Source organism: Narcine bancroftii, chromosome 2, assembly GCF_036971445.1.
Source record: "Narcine bancroftii isolate sNarBan1 chromosome 2, sNarBan1.hap1, whole genome shotgun sequence".
NCBI classification, from domain to species: domain Eukaryota; kingdom Metazoa; phylum Chordata; class Chondrichthyes; order Torpediniformes; family Narcinidae; genus Narcine; species Narcine bancroftii.
Window position 1 is genome coordinate 364,991,306 of NC_091470.1, and position 22,568 is coordinate 365,013,873.

The 22,568-nt window shown below is 43.8% G+C and overlaps 1 protein-coding gene across 11 annotated transcripts in view; it reads right to left on the reverse strand.

Moving 5' to 3' along the window:
- The window catches only part of LOC138755825 (intermembrane lipid transfer protein VPS13B-like), a 1,263,706-nt gene that overhangs the window by 565,850 nt on the left and 675,288 nt on the right, over nt 1-22,568 (reverse strand). The window contains exon 22 of one of the 11 annotated variants that reach the window (XM_069922514.1): nt 19,266-19,342. The exons of the other annotated variants lie outside the window; for them this stretch is intronic. Within the exon in view, the coding sequence (XP_069778615.1) occupies nt 19,290-19,342 (53 nt within the window). The 3' untranslated portion in view covers nt 19,266-19,289. Of the gene's footprint in view, nt 1-19,265; nt 19,343-22,568 lie in introns of those variants that run through there. 11 annotated transcript variants of the gene reach the window in all.

Consider the following 22,568-nt stretch of genomic DNA (forward strand, 5'->3'; position numbering starts at 1 on the left):
TACGTTCCACCACGAGGGCCATCAGTCTGGAACTCACCGCCGGGAATCAGCGACCTGACCATGGCTGCAATCATACTGACCGCACCATCGAGGTGCAACTTCTGCAGGCAGGTCAGGCACACGAGGCGCCTCTGCCCCGCAAAAGGAGTGACGTACTCGGGTTGTGGTAAGAGGGGCCACTATCAAAGGGTTTGCAGGTCCCGATCGCAGTCAGTGAGTAGTGCAGCATGCATTCCCGAAGAGTTTCCGACGCTGAACGCGTGCACGGTGATGGGTGCGCCATCTTACCGGCCACTGCTCCCAGCCCCGGTACCTTGGCCTACCGCTCCAGTGACGTCACTTCTGACTTTTTCTTCATCCGATGCTGCGTGGTCAACATGGAGGTCGCCATCTTGGGCAGGCCTCCCCACTGACGATGACAATGAAGAAGCGCCACTCCTCTCTTCAGTGACACTAAATCAAGCCAATCCTCACCCGATCTCAAACTCAATGATGCAGATCGAGGTGAATGGACATAAAATTAACTGCATTTTTGATAGGGGCAGTATGGAAAGCTTCGTACACCCTAATGTGGTCCAGAGACTCTCCCTCCCGGTCCAACTCATGAACAGGATGGTTTCAATGGCGGCCAGGGACAAACAGACGAAAATTTGGGGGTATTGTGTAGCATCACTGATCATGGGGGGTGGGGGGTGCGGGGGGGGGGGTGGAAATATTATAATGACTTTGTTTTACAAGTCATGCCCTGCCTCTGCGCGTCGATCGTCATAGGCCTTCAATTTCAGAGTCAGTTTAGAAGGGTGACGATGGGATTTGGAGGCCCCCAACCACCGTTGACCGTTCGCAGCCCTCGGCGTTCGGGGGTCCATCCCCAACCAAATGGCCGGCCCCCGTTGCATCCTGTAGCCCCAACACCCAATCCTCGGCACCGTCCAGCGGTGGGCACTCGGTCCTCAGTCCCGGGACTTAGTCCCCAGCTATGACATGTGGCCTCACCACCTTAAGGGTGCCCCCTCCGTCGCTGTTTGCGAACCTCACCCCGGATTGCAAACCAATCGCCAATAAGATTCGGTGCTATAGTTCGGATGATATGCAATTCATCTCGGCTGAGGTCCAGCGACTCCTGGCAGAGAAGATTATAGCCCCTCGCACCAGTCCCTGGAAAACACAGGTCCTCGTGGTCAGAGAGGCAGGCAAGCCCCGGATGGTAATTGACAATGGTCAAACCATCAACCACTTCACCCAGCTGGATGCGTACCCGCTCCCCGTATAGCTTACTTGGTCAATAAGGTTGCCAAATACAGAATTTTTTCCACCATTGACCTCAAGTCAGATTCCCACCAACTTCCCCTCCGTCCATGCGATCGAATCTATACTGGATTCGAAGCCGACGGGAAACTTTTCCACTTCCTGTGGGTACCCTTTGGTGTTACTAACGGTGTTTCTGCTTTCCAGAGAGTAATGGTGGAGGAACACGGCCTACACTACCTCAACAATGTCACCATCTGCGGCCATGATCAGCAGAACCACGATGCAAACCTCGCCAAGTTCTTGCATACGGCCAAGTTACTTAACCTGATGTTCTTCTTTGGCTTGGCTTCGCGGACGAAGATTTATGGAGGGGGTAAAAGTCCACGTCAGCTGCAGGCTCGTTTGTGGCTGACAAGTCCGATGCGGGACAGGCAGACACGGCTGCAGCGGCTACAGGGGAAAATTGGTTGGTTGGGGTTGGGTGTTGGGTTTTTCCTCCTTTGCCTTTTGTCAGTGAGGTGGCACCTCACTTAACCTGATGTACAACAAGGACAAGTGCATGTTCAACACGGAGCACCTGGCCCTTCTTGGATCCGTCATGGCACATGGTGTCATTGCTCCTGACTCTGACCGCATGCGACCACTTCTAGAACTCCCAGTCCTGAGCACCCTGAAGGCGCTGAAACGATGCCTAGGGCTGTTCTCATACTATGCCCAGTGGGTGCCCAACTACACCAATAAGGCCCATTCTCTATCGGTGGAGGCCCAAACTGCTTTCAATCAGATCTGTGGAGACATCGCTAAGGCCACGATGCATGGCGTGGATGAGTCCGTCCCCTTCCAGGTGGAAAGCGATGCATCCAACTTCGTGCTGGCCACCATGTTAAACCAGGCTGGCTGGTGGCATTTTTTCCCATACCCTTCATGGCCCGGAACTCCTCCATCGAGAAGGAGGCGCAGGCAATCGTTGAGGCAGTGCGCCACTGGCGGCACTACCTAGCCGGTAAGAGATTTACCCTGTTGACTGACATGTTCAGCACCAAACTACAGGGTAAAATCAAGATTCTAAGGTGGAGGACTGAGTTATCCACCTACAATTATGACATCTTGTAAGCTCAATGATCCCCCGGATGCCCTATTCCGAGGGACGTGCACCAGTGCACATCTCGACCATCTCCAGTTCCTGCACAGTAGTCTGTGCCACCCCGGAGTCACAAGCTCTATCACTTTATTAGGTGAAGGATCCTCCCTTATTCCTTCGAGGATGTCCGGTCCATGAGCAGACAGTGCCAGATAGGAGTGTAAGCTTCAGTTTTACTGGCCAGTGAAGGCACACCTCATCAAAGCCTCCCGCCCTTTCGAACGACTCAGTGTCGATTTCAAGGGCCCCCTCCCTACCACAAATAGGAATGCCTACTTCCTGATGGTGGTGGACGAATTTTCCAGGTTCCCCTTTGCAATTCCTTGCCCGGTACGACCTCAACCACAGTCATCAAGGCCCTGAGCAGTATCTTCATTCTGTTCGGGTACCCCGATAAAATTCATAGTTACCGGGGGACCTCGTTCATGAGTAAGGAGCTGCGTCAGTACTTCCTGACCAGAGGCATAGCCACCAGCAGGACCACCAGCTATAACCCTAGAGGTAATGGCCAGGTGGAAAGGGAGAACGGCCCCGACTGGAAGGCAGTGCTCCTGGCCCACAGGTCCAAAAATTTACCAGTGTCCTGCTGGCAGGACGTTTTGCCAGAAGCTCTCCATACTATCCGGTCGCTACTCTGCACCGCAACTAACACCACCTTGCATTAACGCCTCTTTGCTTTCCCTAGGAAGTCAGCGAATGGCTCTTCCATCCCTCCCTGGCTGACATCCCCAGGGCCGGTTCTCCTTCGAAGCACATCAGAGGCCATAAGACGATCTACTGGTTGAAGCAGTACACCTCATTCATGCCAACCCCTCAGTATGCATTTGTGAGGTATCCAGACAGCCATGAGGACACGGTGCCCTTACGAGACCTGGCAAGGGCCGGAGACCCCGAGACTGCCTTGCCGGCTGCTGACCGTGCCGCAGACTCCATGGTGCCTCACCCAAGCACAGCCCTGGAGTCCAAGCTGCCCAATCTGCAGCTGGATGTCCAGGCTCCTACCCCTCCTGCAGCTGCGAAGAACTCCCCAGCACTTCGCAGTTCTGGCAGCGGACACTCCCCTGCCAGCCCCCTCTTTGGAGAGGCGCCGTTCTGAAACGTCAGTTTCCCGGCAGTCCGACAGACAGAGGAGGCCGCCTGTGCGGCTCAACCTCGAGCCGGAGGGGGAGTGGGGGGCATCCACTTCCTCGGCCAGTTTTGTTGATTGTTAAATGTTATTGTTTCTGCTATTGTATTGCCTCCGGGTTTTGTTTATTACTGGTGGGTTCTCTTTTTTAAAAAGTTGGGGGTGAATATGGTGATATGGCTGTATGCACTGGCTGGCCCGCCCTCCAGAGTCTCCCTGCCTTAGCTCCTCCCTTGATCCTACCCATGAGACCCCGGGCCATAAAGGTCGAGTCCCCTCTCCTTCCCGCTCATTTTCCTAGCCTAGACCTGGGCCAGCAGTCTCTTGCTTAATAAAGCCTATTGTTCCCCTCATTCTTCTGTCTGTATCATTATTGGGCGACCGATAGTGCCCAACACAGTCTATAGTTAATATAAGCCTATCAGTTTCACAACTCCAGTCTTTTGTGATTATTGATGGTGCATCAGAAACATTTCAATTGTTGAAAGGCATGGACAGAGTAGATGTAGAAAGGTTGTTTCCCGTGGTGGGAGAGTCTAGATCAAGAGGGCACAACTTCAGGATTGAAGGACTTCCGCTTAGAACAGAGATGTGTCAGAATTTCTTTAGCTAGAGGGTGGTAAATTTGTAGTATTTGTTGCCACAGGCAGTTGTGGAGGGCAGGTCATTGGGTGTACAGTACTCAAGGCAGAGATTGATAGGTTCTTGATGAGCCAGGGCATCAAAGGTTATGGGGAGAAGGACAGGCAGTGGGGCTGAGTGGGAAAATGGATCAGCTCATGATTAAATGGTGGGGCAGATTTCTGCACCTATGTCTTATGGTCAATAACAAATGAAATTTAATCCCAAGCACAATAAACCTGACATTTAAGTTGAGTTTCCATATTGATTCTTCCTCTGCTTTCAGAAAAGGCTCTGGACAAGTTTGGTGGTTGGTAAAATAGAAAAGGATTCAAAACAACAGTTCCTTAGCCCAAAATGTAACAACTATTCTCTGCAAGATCGAAGTTTCACTTTGAAGTTAAAATGTCCATTAATGTTGCGAAGAACGAGGCCATTTTAAAAAGTTCAACACTTATTTGTGGCAGGAAAAAGTGATCTTGAAGTGGGAGAAAATTGCAAGCCATTGTCAATGCCACATCCATAAAGTTGGTGATCACAAAATTACATCATCCTGGTGAGGTGTTTCTTCCTTGCCATGTAGCATGCAAAGGTGGAATAAGTAAAGGAAAATTATTGAGCTGTAAGGGTGGCTCCAAGTTTATGCAGAAAGTCATGCGGATGATTCCTTTCAGACCCATCTGATTTATTTTGCTGTTGCATGCCCCAGCAACACAACAAGCCCAGGTGTAACCCCTTAATAAATCTGCCATCATGTTTACAAATTGAATTCAGTTTTTCAATTATTATTCCTCTTAGCTCATCCAAACCTTTGATAAAAATGTTAACAGAAAGAAATTAATGTGACAAAGCAATGCCAATAATTCTCAACATGTAATCCAAAACTACGTCTGTTTCACATTCACTCACAGGATTCAAGCAAAAACTGCATCAAAATAAGGCTGAAAAAAAAAGTGGCTGCACTTGGAAAGTTGAGCTTGTTCCCATCGCAAGTTATCAAATCAAGCCACCAGTGATTCAAACAGTAAAGGTAAATAAATAATGCAGTAAAATCTCTGTTATCCAGAATTCAAGCAACCAGCAAAAAAAAGATTGAGGAAAATAAATAGGTACAAAATGTAGAACTTTAAAATTGGTGTGCCTTGCGATTTGTTCGTGATTAAGCCACATACAATCTCAAGCAACTGGAAAATACACCAGAGGTGCCAGATAGCTACCAAAGGAGACCAAAGGTGACCAAAGGAGGAGACACTCTTAAGGCAAATAAAAGGGGCCCTAAGAGAGGTATCAAAAATATCCTTAGCCACAGTGAGGTGCCGGAGGATAGCTAATGGTGTTTAATTATTTAAGAGAGGGTCTATGAATAATCTGGGAAATTATAGGCCAGTCAGCCTGAGATCAGTTGTGGGTAAATTAGTGGAAGGTATTCTTAGAGACTGGCTATGTAAGTACTTGGATAGACAGGGACTTATTTGGCATAGTCAACTTGGGTTAAAACATGGTAGGTCATGAGCTTTTCGAGAAGGTTACCAGGAAAGTTGATGAAGGAAAAACAGGATGTTGTCTATGACAAGGTCTCATGTGAAAGGCGAGCCAGGAAGATTCAGTCGCTCAGTATTAAGGATGACATAGTAAATTGTATTAGACATAGACTTTGTGTGAGAAGCCAGAAAGTTTGCCTCTCTGACTGGAGGCTTGAGACTCGGGGTGTTTCTCAAGGACTGGTGCTGCATCCATTGTTGTATATATCAATGATCTGGATGATAATGTGGGAAACTGGATCAGCATATTTGCATACGATGCAATGATTGGGGGTGTTGTGGACACGAGGAAGGACTTTCGAAGCTTGCAGCAGGATCTGGACCAGCCGGAAAAATGGGCTGCAAAATGGCAGATGGAATTTAATACGGACAAGGATGAGGTGTTGCACATTAGGAGGGCAAACCAGAATAGAACTTGCAAGATAAATGGTAGGAAGTTGTGGAGTGTAGAAGAACAGAGGGATCTGGGTAAACAAGTACATAATTCCTTGAACATGGTGTCACAGGTAGTTAGGGTCATAACTTTTGGCACATTGGCCTTCATAAATCAAAGTATTGAGTACTACAATACTTGAGTACAGGAGTTGGAATATTATTTTAAAGTTGTATCATCAATGAGGCCAAATTTGGAATATTGTTTTGGTCATCTGCCTGCAGGAAAGATGACAATAAGATTGATAGAGTTTAGAGAAAACTTCACTGAAGACAAAAAGGAGAAACATGGGCAAAGGATAAAAGGTGAAATGTTTAAGGGGAACATCAAGAGTGGTCAATGGAGTGGAGAGTGGAACAGAGGAATGAGGAGGTTGTGAATGCAGGTTTAATTTTCACATTTAAGAGATTAATTAGATAGGTACATGGGTGAGAAAGGAATGGAGGGGCATGGTCCGGATGCAAGTCGATAATTAAGTGGAAAAATAGTTTGGCATGGACTAGATGGGCCAAAGAGCCTGTTTCTGTGCTGTAGTGTCCTAATGTTTTATTGTTCTGATATTTCAAATATGTGCTGCCATACATATTTGGGCAGCACGGTTAGCGTAATGGCAGCGTGGTTAGTGTAATGGCAGCGTGGTTAATGTAGGGTACGGCACAGTTAGCGTAATGGCAGCGTGGTTAGTGTAGGGGACGGCACAGTTAGCACGACGCTGCTACAGTACGATCAACACAGATTTGAATCCAGCGCTAACTGTGAGGAGCTTGTACATTCTCCCCGTGTCTGCGTGGGTTTCCTCCCATCCTACGTACAGGTTATTTGGTTAATTGTGTATAATTGGGCGGCATGGGCTCGTGTGCCGAAATGGGTGTCTTAAAAATGTTTTAATTGGAATGATTCTTGAATGAAATAATTACCGGCCTCTGACTGGAATGATTCTTCTCCAAAAATGCATTGGGATAATGTGATGCATGTACTTATTTTCTATACCTTGATTCTTTTTTAAGTTCTTAAATCATCTCTTTTTTTTTGCCTTCAAAAAGAATATGTTTAGTTCCGCAAAAATGTCCTTGTTGCTCAACACCAGTCACTCTTCCTTCAGGGTTTCAATGCATAAATATACTTTAAAAGGTTTGGTATCCAAAACTACACATTGCAATCCAAATTTCATCTTGCCAATCTTTAAAATATGGAAAATAACATTTTGATTTATAATCAAGTACATTTGAGAAATATCAGTTCTGCATTGATGCAAACTTGTAAACATCCTTTGTTGTTTCCTAACACAGCCATTACCAACATTCTTGTTTTTTGATATCCCATGTCAAGATCCAGAATTCCTTTATTGTCATGTCTTCTTCTTTCTTCTTTGGCTTGGCTTCGCGGACGAAGATTTATGGAGGGGGTAAAAAGTCCACGTCAGCTGCAGGCTCGTTTGTGGCTGACCAGTCCGATGCGGGACAGGCAGACACGATTGCAGCGGTTGCAAGGGAAAATTGGTTGGTTGGGGTTGGGTGTTGGGTTTTTCCTCTTTTGCCTTTTGTCAGTGAGGTAGGCTCTGCGGTCTTCTTCAAAGGAGGCTGCTGCCCGCCAAACTGTGAGGCGCCAAGATGCACGGTTTGAGGCGTTATCAGCCCACTGGCGGTGGTCAATGTGGCAGGCACCAAGAGATTTCTTTAGGCAGTCCTTGTACCTTTTCTTTGGTGCACCTCTGTCACGGTGGCCAGTGGAGAGCTCGCCATATAATACGATCTTGGGAAGGCGATGGTCCTCCATTCTGGAGACGTGACCCATCCAGCGCAGCTGGATCTTCAGCAGCGTGGACTCGATGCTGTCGACCTCTGCCATCTCGAGTACCTCGACGTTAGGGGTGTGAGCGCTCCAATGGATGTTGAGGATGGAGCGGAGACAACGCTGGTGGAAGCGTTCTAGGAGCCGTAGGTGGTGCCGGTAGAGGACCCATGATTCGGAGCCGAACAGGAGTGTGGGTATGACAACGGCTCTGTATACGCTTATCTTTGTGAGGTTTTTCAGTTGGTTGTTTTTCCAGACTCTTTTGTGTAGTCTTCCAAAGGCGCTATTTGCCTTGGCGAGTCTGTTGTCTATCTCATTGTCGATCCTTGCATCTGATGAAATGGTGCAGCCGAGATAGGTAAACTGGTTGACCGTTTTGAGTTTTGTGTGCCCGATGGAGATGTGGGGGGGCTGGTAGTCATGGTGGGGAGCTGGCTGATGGAGGACCTCAGTTTTCTTCAGGCTGACTTCCAGGCCAAACATTTTGGCAGTTTCCGCAAAGCAGGACGTCAAGCGCTGAAGAGCTGGCTCTGAATGGGCAACTAAAGCGGCATCATCTGCAAAGAGTAGTTCACGGACAAGCTCAGACGGCAAAGTCCTCCTCAGCGACAAGATCTCCATCCTCAACCGATGGTCAGAACACTTCCAATCTCTTTTCAGTACCAACCGCTCAGTCCAAGATTCCGCCCTGCTCCAGCTCCCTCAACAGCCCCTAAGGCTAGAGCTGGATGAGGTTCCCACCCTGGATGAGACATATAAGGCAATCGAACAACTGAAAAGTGGCAAAGCAGCAGGTATGGATGGAATCCCCCCAGAAGTCTGGAAGGCTGGCGGCAAAACTCTGCATGCCAAACTGCATGAGTTTTTCAAGCTTTGTTGGGACCAAGGTAAACTGCCTCAGGATCTTCGTGATGCCACCATCATCACCCTGTACAAAAACAAAGGCGAGAAATCAGACTGCTCAAACTACAGGGGAATCACGTTGCTCTCCATTGCAGGCAAAATCTTCGCTAGGATTCTACTAAATAGAATAATACCTAGTGTCGCTGAGAATATTCTCCCAGAATCACAGTGCGGCTTTCGCGCAAACAGAGGAACTACTGACATGGTCTTTGCCCTCAGACAGCTCCAAGAAAAGTGCAGAGAACAAAACAAAGGACTCTACATCACCTTTGTTGACCTCACCAAAGCCTTCGACACCGTGAGCAGGAAAGGGCTTTGGCAAATACTAGAGCGCATCGGATGTCCCCCAAAGTTCCTCAACATGATTATCCAACTGCACGAAAACCAACAAGGTCGGGTCAGATACAGCAATGAGCTCTCTGAACCCTTCTCCATTAACAATGGCGTGAAGCAAGGCTGTGTTCTCGCACCAACCCTCTTTTCAATCTTCTTCAGCATGATGCTGAACCAAGCCTTGAAAGACCCCAACAATGAAGACGCTGTTTACATCCGGTACCGCACGGATGGCAGTCTCTTCAATCTGAGGCGCCTGCAAGCTCATTGTCATGTACTAACACACAAAATGTTATAATGCACAAAATTGGTCAACTTTTGCCTGCCATAAAGGCACCACTAACATTACCCAGTGCCCCCAACAATGAGAAGCAGAGGAAAGTCCCTTCAGACACAGAGTGACGGTGGAATCACCTCCAGCTTCTTGCTGTCACCCTGGCTCCAGTACAATCCATTTGCAAACCCTAGCTCCCAGATCTGAACCTCCGATAGAATCAGCAAGCTTTCAGTGCCCGAGGGCCCTTTAAGAGCTCTTCATGGACTCAACACCATCTCAAATCCAAGCCCTGATACCTGGTTCCCATGAACCAGTCTTCAGCAGCCCGCAATCTGTTTTTGACACCTGGGACTGCCAGTTTCTTGCATACCACAGCCTTTGCGGGTCCTTCAGCCACTGAGCCCCTCACTGGCCTGGCTGCCGTGTTCTCCATTCCTGCAGGGTCAGCTCCCAGGATTTTCTTTCTCACCTTGGAGTGAGAGGAGGGGTCACCTTCTATATTAGATTAATCAGACACCGACCTTTAAAATGCTGACCTTCTGTTTACTTCCACTGGTGCTGCTTAGCCGGATAAGATCTTCCAGCAGCTTGCTTTTTACGTGTCACCAGCGAACATTTCCTCATCAAAATACAATATACTGGAGAAGCTCAGTCGGTTGATCAAAACAGCTATCAAGCCCAATCCCACCATCTAGCACTAAACTCAGAGCTTTACAAACCACAGCTCTCAAGGACAAATGCAAGTACTTTTTAAGTATGTCTGTTTTCAAGCAACAAGTACCAGACCCTCTGTTACCCTCCAGGTGGGGAAAAGCTTTCTCGTCCTTCTAAATTATGATCAAAACTTTTTCTCCTTTGTTCTTGGCCCTTCTGCCAGGTGAAACATTCACCTGCATGATATTCCCATGTCGCGGTTATCACAACTTGTTCAAAATTAACTGGCCACTTGAGAAACACCACATCTAACACTGTAGGACGGAAGAAAACTGCACTGCTTCAAGAAAGAAGCTGGCCTCTTCATGCCTGTTTCTCTCAATTCCTCAATCTTTGCTGCATCGGCTCGCAGGACAAGGTCTCCAGTTCCAGAACATCAGAGATGTCCTCCTTCTTTAGAAAAGGTCTTCCCCTCTGCATCCCACCCGCATCTCCTCTATTTCCCGCACATAGGAAAGCAAGACTTTCAACTTCATTTGGAAGCTGAATTTTTCAGGAAAAGGCAAGTGAAAAAAAGACTATTAGCTCTTAGATTGCCGACAAATGGACAAATCCCCCACCTGCCTTCCACCCCCCCCCCCCGCCCCCGCCACCCCATACTGCATAATGAAGGGCTGTGAATGAGTCACACACATTTTGCACTTTGTTTGATTCAATCATTCATTTAAGACTGGCAGCAATCAGTTTCTAAGGAGCTTTGGCAACATATCAGCAAAATAAAATGAGCCAAATTCTAAGAACCATTCCCTGATTGGAGCATTTTCAAACAATCTGTAATTTTTATAAGAATGTAGGTCAAATTAAGCATGTTCCAGCAGCTTATGTGGAGGTTTTTTAAAAAAACTGCAGATGTAACTCTTATTCATGAAGAAATAAGTCATCAATTAAAATAAACTTTCACTTATGTAGCACATTTCACAATGTCAGGACAGGAAAACATATTTTAAGACTAATTAGCTTTAGTAAACAAATGATTAGCAAGGTAAAATGTATAATTTAAGATAAATTTAAGTAACTATTATTTACAATATTCCACTCAACCGCCATTGAATTACTTCTTGAAGAATTATCATTTGCCCACATGCGGTCACTGTCAGGACACAGGAAACACAACTGTTCATGTAAAAATGCACAAAAATACTGGAGGATCTCAGCCAATCTTGCAGCATCCGTAGGAGGTAAACATTGAAGCACGATCAATAATGCAAGGACTGAAGTTACTGGAACTGAAGGCTTTTATTAGCAAGAGATGGACAGCATCCCTTGTGTTGCTGGCTCTCCCTGACCCAGACTCGAACAGGGGGCAGGCTTGTGGCATGACAGCCTTTATGGGGGATAAAGGGGAGGAGTCACAAGCCGGCCAGTGAGAGCAGGGTCAAATATAAAAGGCCATGTCATTTACATATAAAATAGTGGTTTCACCACAAACATATATTCCCAACGTTTTGGATCTGAGCCCTTCTTCCTAGTATAAGCAAAGAACAAGAATGAAGACTGAACAATGGGTGGGGGGGAGGAGTCCAGACCAACAAAAGGTGTTAATTGGATATGATAAGAGGAAAGGTGAGAATTGAATTTGGCTCTGTGAAAGGAGACAGAGGGAAAGGAAAGAGAGAAAGAGACAGAAGGTGGGGGGCGGGGGGGGGGCGGCGAGTTAAAGGAAACCAGAGAAGTCAATGCCATTTAATAATGGCTAATTTGGACAGCAAGGTTCCACAATCAGCTTTGAAAATGGTGAACCACTTGAGATATATCTGCAAACTGCACACAGTGTGAATGGAGAGAGAAAATGGAGTTAACATTTCATGTTGATGATCTTGCATAAAGGTTGGGATTAAGGACCCTGGTTTTCTGCATCATGGGGCAGTTATGAAAGCAGATGAAGCAACAGGAAGCAAAATCAAAAGGATTCTGAGAAACACAGCCTCTCACTGAAAGGGGATAAGATGGTCAACGAGTTTTGTCTTTATAAACTGGTTTAATGCCTTCTTGCAGAATGCCAGATTAAACTTTAAGCATCTCTGCTGCAATATTACAGATGGCTGAGTCCATGATTCAGAGAATATGCATAACTTACCAAGTGCCTCAAAAAACAAACTGACTGTTCACTTGTTTCAATTGTTTTCACTTTTTCTTAAAATAGTAATTACTGTGATTTTACCCTGGGTGCAATTTGCACAAGTAGTATCTAAAGCAGCCATTCTCAACCTTTTTTCTGCTATGCCCTCCCCTCCACTCCTCCCAACCTTGGACTCTGCTCAATGCTTATGGGTCTCCTTCCATGTGAAGCAGTCAAGTGTTGGTTTCTTCCAGACTTCTAACGACTACATGAAATACAAACAAATATTCATGATATGTAAGGTGAAAAGAGCACAAGGCTTTTACTTAAATGTCCTGTGGACCCAGGAGGGTAAAGAAGAGTGCCCCTATTGAGAATGGATGGTTAAACCATATACCAGGAGGCACACATTTGTATGTTATGATGGTCCCTGATGAAGATCACAGGAGCAGCAATTGGCCATTCAGCCCATTGAGTCTGTCATGAGCTAATCCACTTTCTCATTGAGCCCCACTTCCTGGCCTTTTCCCCATTATCTTTGATGCCCTAGCTAATTAAGAACCTATCAATCCCTGCCTTAAATGCACCCAATGACCTGTGCTCCACAACTGCCTGTGACAACAAATTCACCACCCTCTGGCTGAAGAAATTCCTCCACATCGCTGTTCCTAGCCAAGCAAATATGGAAGAAATAGCCAATGTTAACGATGAAACTGCTGGATTATCAGATAAAGTACAATAATTTTGCGAATGTCCTTCATGAAATAAAATCTACTTTCTTTGAGGCTTTCCAATGTTGTTCTACCTTTCTCTTGAGACTCTGGGAAATTCAAGATAAGCAGTAAATTTTAGCCTTGCCAATGACATCCACGTCCCTTGCATTTTTTTTTAAAGAAGTTGAAATGCATCAAAAGCTCTAATAATGCCACAAGGCAGATAAAAGAGGGGAAATGGAAGGTCGTCTCCACAAAAAATGGAGGGGATGAAGCAAAATCAGAATGCACTGAGTTTGCCATTTTTATGTTTGTTCTGTTAGACACAGCAATGCCTTTACAGCAATAGCGATCGGGACCTGGGTTTGAATCCTGCGCTGTCTGTAAGGAGTTTGGGTTTTCACCCACCATTCAAAACGTACCAGGGGTGCAGATGAATTGGGTGTAAATTGGGTGGCATGGACTCGTGGGCTGAAATGGCCTGTATGTCTAAATTAATTTTTTTTTTATTACAATATTAAATGACAAGAGGTAATGAATTTAAATTAATAATGTTAAGCTTCAAATGATTGCTCACTATGGATTCTCTCAGCAAGCTAGGCAACATCAGTGGAGAACTGAACAACATTCAAATTTCACTTCAATAACCTTTTATGAGCTGAAAGCTTTGACAAGAAGTCACTGAACTGAAACATTACCTCTTTTTCTCTCCCCGGTGATGATGCCTGGCCTGCCGAATAGCTCAATTTTTCATTATTTCAGATTTCAAACATCTGTGTGATTGGATTGTGTAAGTACAGCCATTCTCAAAGGGGATCCTACACCCTCCCTGGGAGCCACAGCACACTTAAGTAAAAGCTTGATTTCTTTTCACCTCACAGAATACAAATTTTTATATTTTTTTAATGTAGTTGGTAGGAGAGAAGTACGAAAGAAATCAAAACTTGACTGCTTCACAGGGAAGGGGGCCCATAGTGTCCCGTGGAGGCCAAAGCCGATAAATTGTTGAGAACGGCTGATTTAGATACCACTTGCGCGAAATGCATTCAGGGTAAAATCCCAATGGTGAACCTTGTGAGATAAGATAATGAGATGAGAGTTGATTGTCATGCACACAAGGGCAATGTAAAAATGAAATTCTTTGTGTTTGCTGCAGATGCAAGAAATAAAAGATAATAAATATAAAAAGATAGATAAATATTCAAAGTGCCTGAAACATAGACTTTGATTAATGCATAGAAACAAGGACTGTTTTAAAATTTTATTTTTTTTTAGACATATAGACCCTTTCTTACCTGTGCTACAATCACTGTGCATTTTGAATGGTAAAAGGAGACCAGAGCACCCGGAGGAAACCCAAGCAGTCACAGGGAGAACATACAAATTCCTCATGGACAGTGCCGGATTCTAACCAGAAGAGATCTAATCAGGGGGGCATTAGTGGGGGGTGGGGGCACAAACTGCCATTTGAGAACTCACTCAGCATGGGGTGCCATACCCCCTCCGTCCGCTGCGCCGTCACACTTCCCCCCACCCCCGTCGTTTCAGACAAATGCATGTGCGTGGAGACAAAAATCTCGTGATTCATTTTGGTGACACCCCTTCTGATGGTGTCACGCAGTGCAGTCCGCAACCTCCTAGTGACGCTAGTACTGCGGGTGTGTGGGGGGGGGGCACAATAACTCATTTTGGGGGGGCATGGCCCATGACGCCGACCCTGAGGCGAACTGCTACGCTAACCGTGCCACCCACATCATCATGTTATATTTATATTTTCTTGTTACTCAGTTTCATTGTATTTTTTTACTCTTAATTCTCCTTTTTCTCGGCACTCACTTCTGGTAATAGATAATGTTTCCATCTTGACCTCTCAATGACTCTCGATATCATTAACCTCAAATGGTAGACCCCTTGCAAATCATTCTGAGCTTCTGCAATCATTTATATTGTCAATCAACTCATTTGTCTCCATGCCAAACATGGAACTGGACCATTTCCGTTGCATAAGCTTTTTTAAGGGTCATCGTTACAGAAATGCTGCTTGTGTTTAAATTTGAAGTTTTTCCTGAAGTCTGCAAGAGAATACTGTATATTCTTTTAAAACGGACCTCACGAACCAGATCACTGAAGTATTTGCCTTATCATTGTTCCATTTCCAATCCATCCGCTATGCTTTGTTTGTGCTGCAGATGTTTGTCATGTTTTCAGCTTTGTTTAGGACATTTTAAAATAAATACAGTATTTCTTTGATCATTCTGATTTTCCTCCAAAAATAAACATCAATGCTCTCCCATCTTCCCCTGACAATCTACTCTCAATTCCCCACCCCCGCATACACACACATACACAAAGTGATAACAAAAGTTTTCAATTTAGTCAAACGCAATACAGATGCAAAACAATGATTCCAAGACTACTAAGTAATGTTATCAACAACGTATTTTTAAAAAAAGGAATGAAGGGACTTTTCCAAGTTCTCCGGCAGAATATTAACCTGACAATCCAAACCTCTTTGGAATGTGGGACAAAGCTGGAAAATCCAGAAGAAACCACCCAGATAAAAGGGAGAACATGTAAACTGCACAAAGACGTCAGAATTGAACTCAAGTCACTGGAATTGTGAGTCAGTGGTTCTACGAGCTGTGCCATTATATTGTCATTGATACTCCACTGTGGGTAGAGTTTGTGGTCTGTTCAATTCATGTGGGTAAATGCTCTTGGAACTTCTACAATCAGTTGCATCGCATTGGTCTCCCTTGGCCTGATCATTTCGATTCTAAATCAAATATTTTGAAACCCATTTCAAAATAAGATCCTAATCTGCCAAACAGCATGCTAAAAGCCAGACCATGTTCCTTTCCTCCCATTGTTTTATAAATTAAATTGTTGGTAACATTGCTCAGTAATCCTGGAATAATTTACATTCAACCAAGAGAATAGACAAAATGGATGGTGCAATTTGGCCATAACACCTTCATGAGACCACTGCCATTCACTAAGCACTTGGCAGAGAGTTCTCTCAGCAAAAGACACCTCCCAGTGCAACATAGGGGTAGAGGTAAACATAGAGGTAGAGGTAGAATTCAGGCAGAAGCTGACAACATTACAGTTACAAATCCTGACTATTTTGGGAAGGACTAAGGAAAAGTTCAGGTGCAGCAACTGAAAGTGACAGGCAGGTGTAAATGATGTTTGCAGAGTTAATGGCTTTAAGGAGTTTGCACGTTCTTCCTGTGGATTTCATCCGGGTACTCCGATTTCCTTCCACCCTTCCAAGAGTACGGGGGTTGTAGGTTTACTGGGATATTTGGGCTGCATGGGCTAGTGGGCCGGAAGTTACCATGCTGTATATCTAATTTTTAAAAAATTCAATATAATCAAAACAAAAAGGATAAAATTAAGCATTTTCTCTGACTGTAAAGGGCACTGGGCAATTTCTTCTGATGGCAAATCTTTGCCCTTATGGCAGACTAAAGACAATATCATGTAATATTACATCTGTTTTATTACATGACAATAAAATAAACTCGCATGTTTGAGGAAATTAACCAAAAGATCAACCTCCAGTAATACAACAGTTAAGTCAACTGGTGTATTCTCGCATCAGAGCAGAGGACATGGATGGGACAAATGGCTGAATAAGGACACTCAGGTAAAATTTAGTGATGTCAATAAAATGAAGGTCCAATTGTTGTGTTAAATTAGAGATCTCACGAACAAGCAAAGGCCTGAAACTGCAAGTCAAAGTAAATTTAACAGCATGCCTTTAATAAGCTACATTTACATTTTTAAAAATTTAAGCGTACAGCACGGTAACTGGCCATTTCAGCCCTCAAGTCCGTGCCGCCCAATTTACACTCAATTGACCAAACCCTCGGTACGTTTCGAACAGGGGAGGAAACCCGAGGCCCCCAGGAAAACCCACGCAGACATGGGGAGAACATACAAACTCCTTACATTCAGCTCTGTAAAGGCGTGGCGCTAACGGCTACACCAACTGCGCCACTCTTCTTCTATATTTAACTAAGTTCTGATTCCATCATCCCAACTCTTTTTTTTTGTTAAAAGTACAGTCAGATCAACTGCGTTTAAGCATAAAAAAGGAAAGTTAAATGACTTGAAGTTTTTTTAAGCATTGAAAAATTAGTTTATTGTCACATACTCATGAACCAGCCAATCAAATCCTTTGGAAAACGAACTACAATAAATAGACATCAAGTTAAATTAAAAAGAGGTAATAAATAAGAGATAGACAACTAATAAATAGTCAGTTATCAGAGTGTACAAAAAGAAAGTGGTTTTGATATTGAACATAGTCTTCCTTTAATCTAATACAAACCACAGAAGTTACATACTGATTTATCTTCATATTGAGGCTCAACACAACCAGCATAACAACACCATCCTTAGACCCAGATAATTAATTAAAAGTTAATATTAAATGTATTAAAAAGGAAGACGAACATTTATGCAACACCTTCGCCATCCCCTGCAGAACATCTCCAAATGGCTTAGAACAGCATCTTTCACCTTATGGTCCATGGCCCATGGATAGACTGAGTGTCGGTGGGTTTCGAACAAGTGCACCGCCATGTGATGAAGGTAAATATTGCAGACACAATGATTCTCAAAAAATGTTCCCTCCAAAACAAAACAAAAATCCTGTCGGTGGGCAGGGGAGGGGCTTAGGTTTGCCTACCCCCGTGTTCACACCCCCGCCCCCCCCACACTGGTTTTTCATGGGTTGGTTGAAGGTGTTCCACAGTAAGTAAGGGAATACTGAAGGTCGTCTGCTTGTGAGAAAAGGGTGGGAATGATTTGATAGAGTCGACAAAGTACTATGATATATCAGTGAGCATCCTTGAAGTGCAATTAAGAGTCAGGGAATTAGGGTCGTTAAAGTGATTTTGTCATTTAATTTACTTCACCAGAGACTTTCAGGGTATTTATTACTTTGGCAAGGAACTCCGGTTGTGTTGTGTGCCAATAGATTTCTGTTATTTGGGAACCAAGAGGTTTGAACACAGCATTACTCTCCCATCTGGCAAGTTGATCAGCAATTGAAGCATTTATGACCAGCAAAACCAGAAGGAACGAGAGGAAATTGCAAGTATATGAGTCACTTTGAGGGCTGGATGGGCCAGATCACACTTGGCTTGTGAGCCACAGCTCCGGTACCTCAAATGCAGAAGGTGAATATAAATTCAAGATTCCCTTTATGATCAAATAATAACATAAAAAATGTAATATTACACAAAATTTCCTTTTCCCTGCTATAAGGCAAACAAAGCGTTGCCTGGTGCCCCTAACAAAAGGAGAAAGAGGAAATAGGAGAAATAGGAGAAAGAGAAGCAAATGAGAGACACTGAATGATCATGAATTGCCTCCAATGCTCCCACAGACCCCTGTAGTCCCACAGACCCCTGTTTGATCTAATGGCAGCCCGAGCTCCACATTCAAACCTTCAGCACTTGAGGCCCTTCGCCATCTTGCCCTCTTGAATCCCAGTTCCGATAACTGGTTCCCATGAGCCAGTCTCCAGCAGCCCACAGCCTGTGTGGGGCCTTTGACTGTAATTTGTCTAGCATTCCATAGCTGTGTGGTTCGCTGCCACAGTCACCATCCTGCAGGATCATCTCCTATGCTTCTTCTTCTCAACGGGGACGGGGGGGGGGGGTTATTCTTCCTATTTTTGGTACCCTGAATCTGTTCACTGCTCTCCCAGAGTCTGTAACCCTTTGTGGCCTCTGTCCAGAACAGACGCCACCATCTTGGTCACTGATCCGTGGTTGCAGGATTTTACAGAAACAGGAAGAGGGTGAGAAATGGTGGAATAAAGAATGACCGAGATGACATCTCACGAAGAAGCTGCACTGTCCAAGATTGAGAAGTCAAAGGACAAAGGCAGTTACAGTGGCAGATTGGAAAGTTGCACAATGTTCTGGAGCTGTTTGGACTTGGTGTCTGGCCAGATCTGAGACTGAAAGGTCAGTTGGACTGTCAAGTCTGAGTGAGCAGCTGAGGACATTGATGGCAGAATCTGAACCTTAATTGTCCATATGTTGAACTGAACACACCTGATTTGATCCGGTTAATACTGTTGGACAATGACATTAATGGCTATGGAATCAAAGCAAATAAATGGAATCAATTGTAGTATGGTTGAATGGCAAAACAGTTTCAAGGGGGTAAATGGCCTAGTTTTATGTTTGTGTACCATCTTACAGTATATTTTGAAGCTTGCAATGAAAGTGAACTAAAATATTATTATTGGGTTTATTTGATACTTGCTGAGTAATGGATGGAAGGATGACAATGCATCTGAGGTGCTGTGCACCTTCTTGTAGCGAAGAATCATCTTGTAATTTCAAAAGTATTGTTCTTTAAAAAGTTCTACGTCTATATCTCTGCAAGCTCCCATTTATTCTTGATCTCTCTGTAAAGCACAGGATCCACAATTAACAAAATATCATCTAACAAAACTGCATTTTACTTTCTGTGGTTGCTGTGTGACCTGCTGAACTTCTCCAGCACTTTTGTGCACTGCACTAAACTCTACGGTTGAACCATATAGCACATAAACAGACCCCTTTGGCCCTTCTAGCTTGTGCCAAACCATTTTTATTCCCAGTCTCACTGACCAGTCCATAGCCCTCCATACCTCACCCATCCACGTCCCTGTCCAAACTCTTCTTAAATGTTAAAATAGCGCCTGCATTGACCACTTCAGCTGGCAGCTCATTCCACACTCCCACCATTCTCTGAATGAAGACGTTTCCCCTATGTTCATCCTTACAGTAGGTCCTCAGATTTGTATCTCACCTACCCTCAGTGGACCCATCTGCAGATCTCCTTGTTCACCTCACAAACTATCACATCATGATTCAGGCAAGAGCAACAAATTGAGTTATGCGCAAGAATTTAAATTAATAAAAGGGTGGCATGGTTAGCGTCGTGGATAGCGCAAGCAACGCTGTTACAGCATCTCAGCAACCGGGGTTCAAATCTGGCGCTGTCAATAAGGATGTTCTCCCTGTGTCTGTGTGGGTTTCCTCCGGACGCTCCGGTTTCCTCCCATCCTTCAAAACGTACTGTCGGTTAATTGGATGTAATTGGACAGCACGGGCTCGTGGGCTGGAAGGGCCTGATACCACGCTGCATGTCTAAATTTTTTGCATAATTTAAACATTTACAAACTAAAAGGAACACTGAAAGATCGCCAAAACTAACGAGAAGCAAAGAGAGATTTTGTTCACAAGATTGTGCAAGAATATGTTCTGCTGATTGCATTTCTTATCTGACCAAGTAAGGTTTAATGAACACCGACTTTAATAAGCTTCTTGATCGGAGGACGTTTGTATCTAGTCACGGCAACTTTCTTTCCATCAACAAGGGGCTTAGATTTCACCACAGGAACAGCTGAAACTTAAATGCAGCTTACATGTTAAACCAGTCGTTGTTCTCCAGTCAAAGCAACAATTCAGGCCAAGAACACAAATCAGGGGACTTCAACCAATTGTGCTTTCTTCGCCCTGTTGGTACATATTAAACTTGTGACCCCCTTCACCTGAAAAGACACCATGTAGGTGACACAGCATTTGAAGTTTCCTGCCAAATCACAGACCATTCAGTAACATTCTTTTGTTGTTACTGGGTCAGAATCAATAGCACTGGGGAGTACATTCATGCCATTTAGTAAGTCAGCTCCCTACCTTACATTAATGTTGCCTTTGTTAACAATATCCCCTTGACAGAATTTTTTTTTTAATTTGTGTGGTTGAATTTATTTTTCTTTTATTTAAATTTAAATTAAATTTAGACATATAGCACCATACCAGGCCCTTTTGGCCCATGAGCCCATGTTGCCCAAATACACCAAATTGACCTCCAACCTCTGGTACATTTTTTTAACGGTGGGAAGAAACGGAGCACCCACAGGAAACTCACACAGACACTGGGAGAAAGTACAAACACTTGACAGGCAGCACGCTATACGAACCCTGGTCCTGGTCGCTGGCGCTGTAACAACGTTAAGCTAACCACTACGCGAACTGTACCATCTTCATTTATACTCAAGGTTTTACGTGTTTAATAAATACATTCATAAGTCAAATACTAACAAACTCAAGGACGGATTCTCTGTATCCAACATCATCCACAATCAAACCTACATCACTCAAGATCCCAGCACTCCCTTCTTTTAAGACCAGAGAGGCAAGAATGTTCCTGCAATGAGTTGAAGAACAAGCACAATTGCACCAAAGCACAAGGAAAATTAAATACAGAATAATATTTCACTATTCCAAGAAGAAAGGAACTGTCCTATTGTTCCAAATTGTTCAAATAAAATGTGGAAGATAAGTTGGAGGTTGAAGAAGGTTTAGAGTCCTGAAACATCGGTTATATATCTTGTTTGTTATATGTGGACACTGCGAGACCGGCCGAGTTCCTCCAGCATTTCTGTGTTTTATTTAAAGTGCAGACAGTTTGGATGGAATTTGTTTCGATGATTCTTTGTTTTTCTTTCTTACTTTTTGAAGCATTTTTATTGATTTTTAAAAAAATGCAATTCAATAAAATCGTATGGATAGTTACACAAACTTAATAAAACATTCAGTATATAAAAGCATACATAAATTGTAAATTATATCCATAATTCATATTCCAAATAGAATATATTTTTTAAAAAACTAATAACAAAAAAAAGAAAATAATAGGAGAAAAACTCAAAACCCCTCCCACAGCGTTGCCAGATGCTATAGATGATTAATCTTAAAAGAGAAATGAAGGTAGAAAAAATACATAAAAAGAATGTGGAAAAGATACAAGATTACATTGAAAAGATTACATTGAAGTGAAATTATACAGTAAGAGTGAGTCATAAATGACCCCCATAACATCTGGAATCTTGAATTATTAACTGAATAACAAATCTTTTCCATATTCAAACAGGATATGATGTCACACATGATCATGAGTAGGTGGGGCAGCATCCTTCTATTTAAGTAAAATCGCCCACCTCGCCAAAAGAGAGATAGCACGACTCTGAACCCGAGACAAAGAAGAATCATTCCCTGCCATTGTACTGAAGAGGGCCACCAAAGGGTTTGGTATTAAATCTATACTTAAAAAAATGACAAAGTATGGAAATACTATCTCCAGTTTTTTTCTAGACTAGAATATATAAATTAATTACACTTCTCTGCTCTTGCACTGTCACCGCAGAATAAAAACGAGACAATTTAATCTTGGACATATGTGCTCTGTGTACCACTTTAAATTGTAATAAACCATAATAAGCACATAACGAAGAGCCATTAACCAACTTAAAAATTATGTCCCAATCCACATCCAATATAGTCAAATTCAAATCCTGTTCCCAAGCATTTTTAATTATAGCTAACAAAGTCCGATTTAAACATAATAATTACTCGTAAATAACGGAATTCTTTATTTTTCAAGATGATGTGAAATAACAAGTATGGTTTGCAAAAAGGGGTGATAGTCCTGCTAAACAATAATTGGCAAACATCAAAAATGGGTCAACCAACAATGGAAAAATGGCTGATCCATGACAAAGAAAAGCAAGAAAGTAAATGAAGATTGAACTTAAAGAACACAGCAAAGTGAAACAGAGTTTGCTCAACCATCTGGCCAAAAGG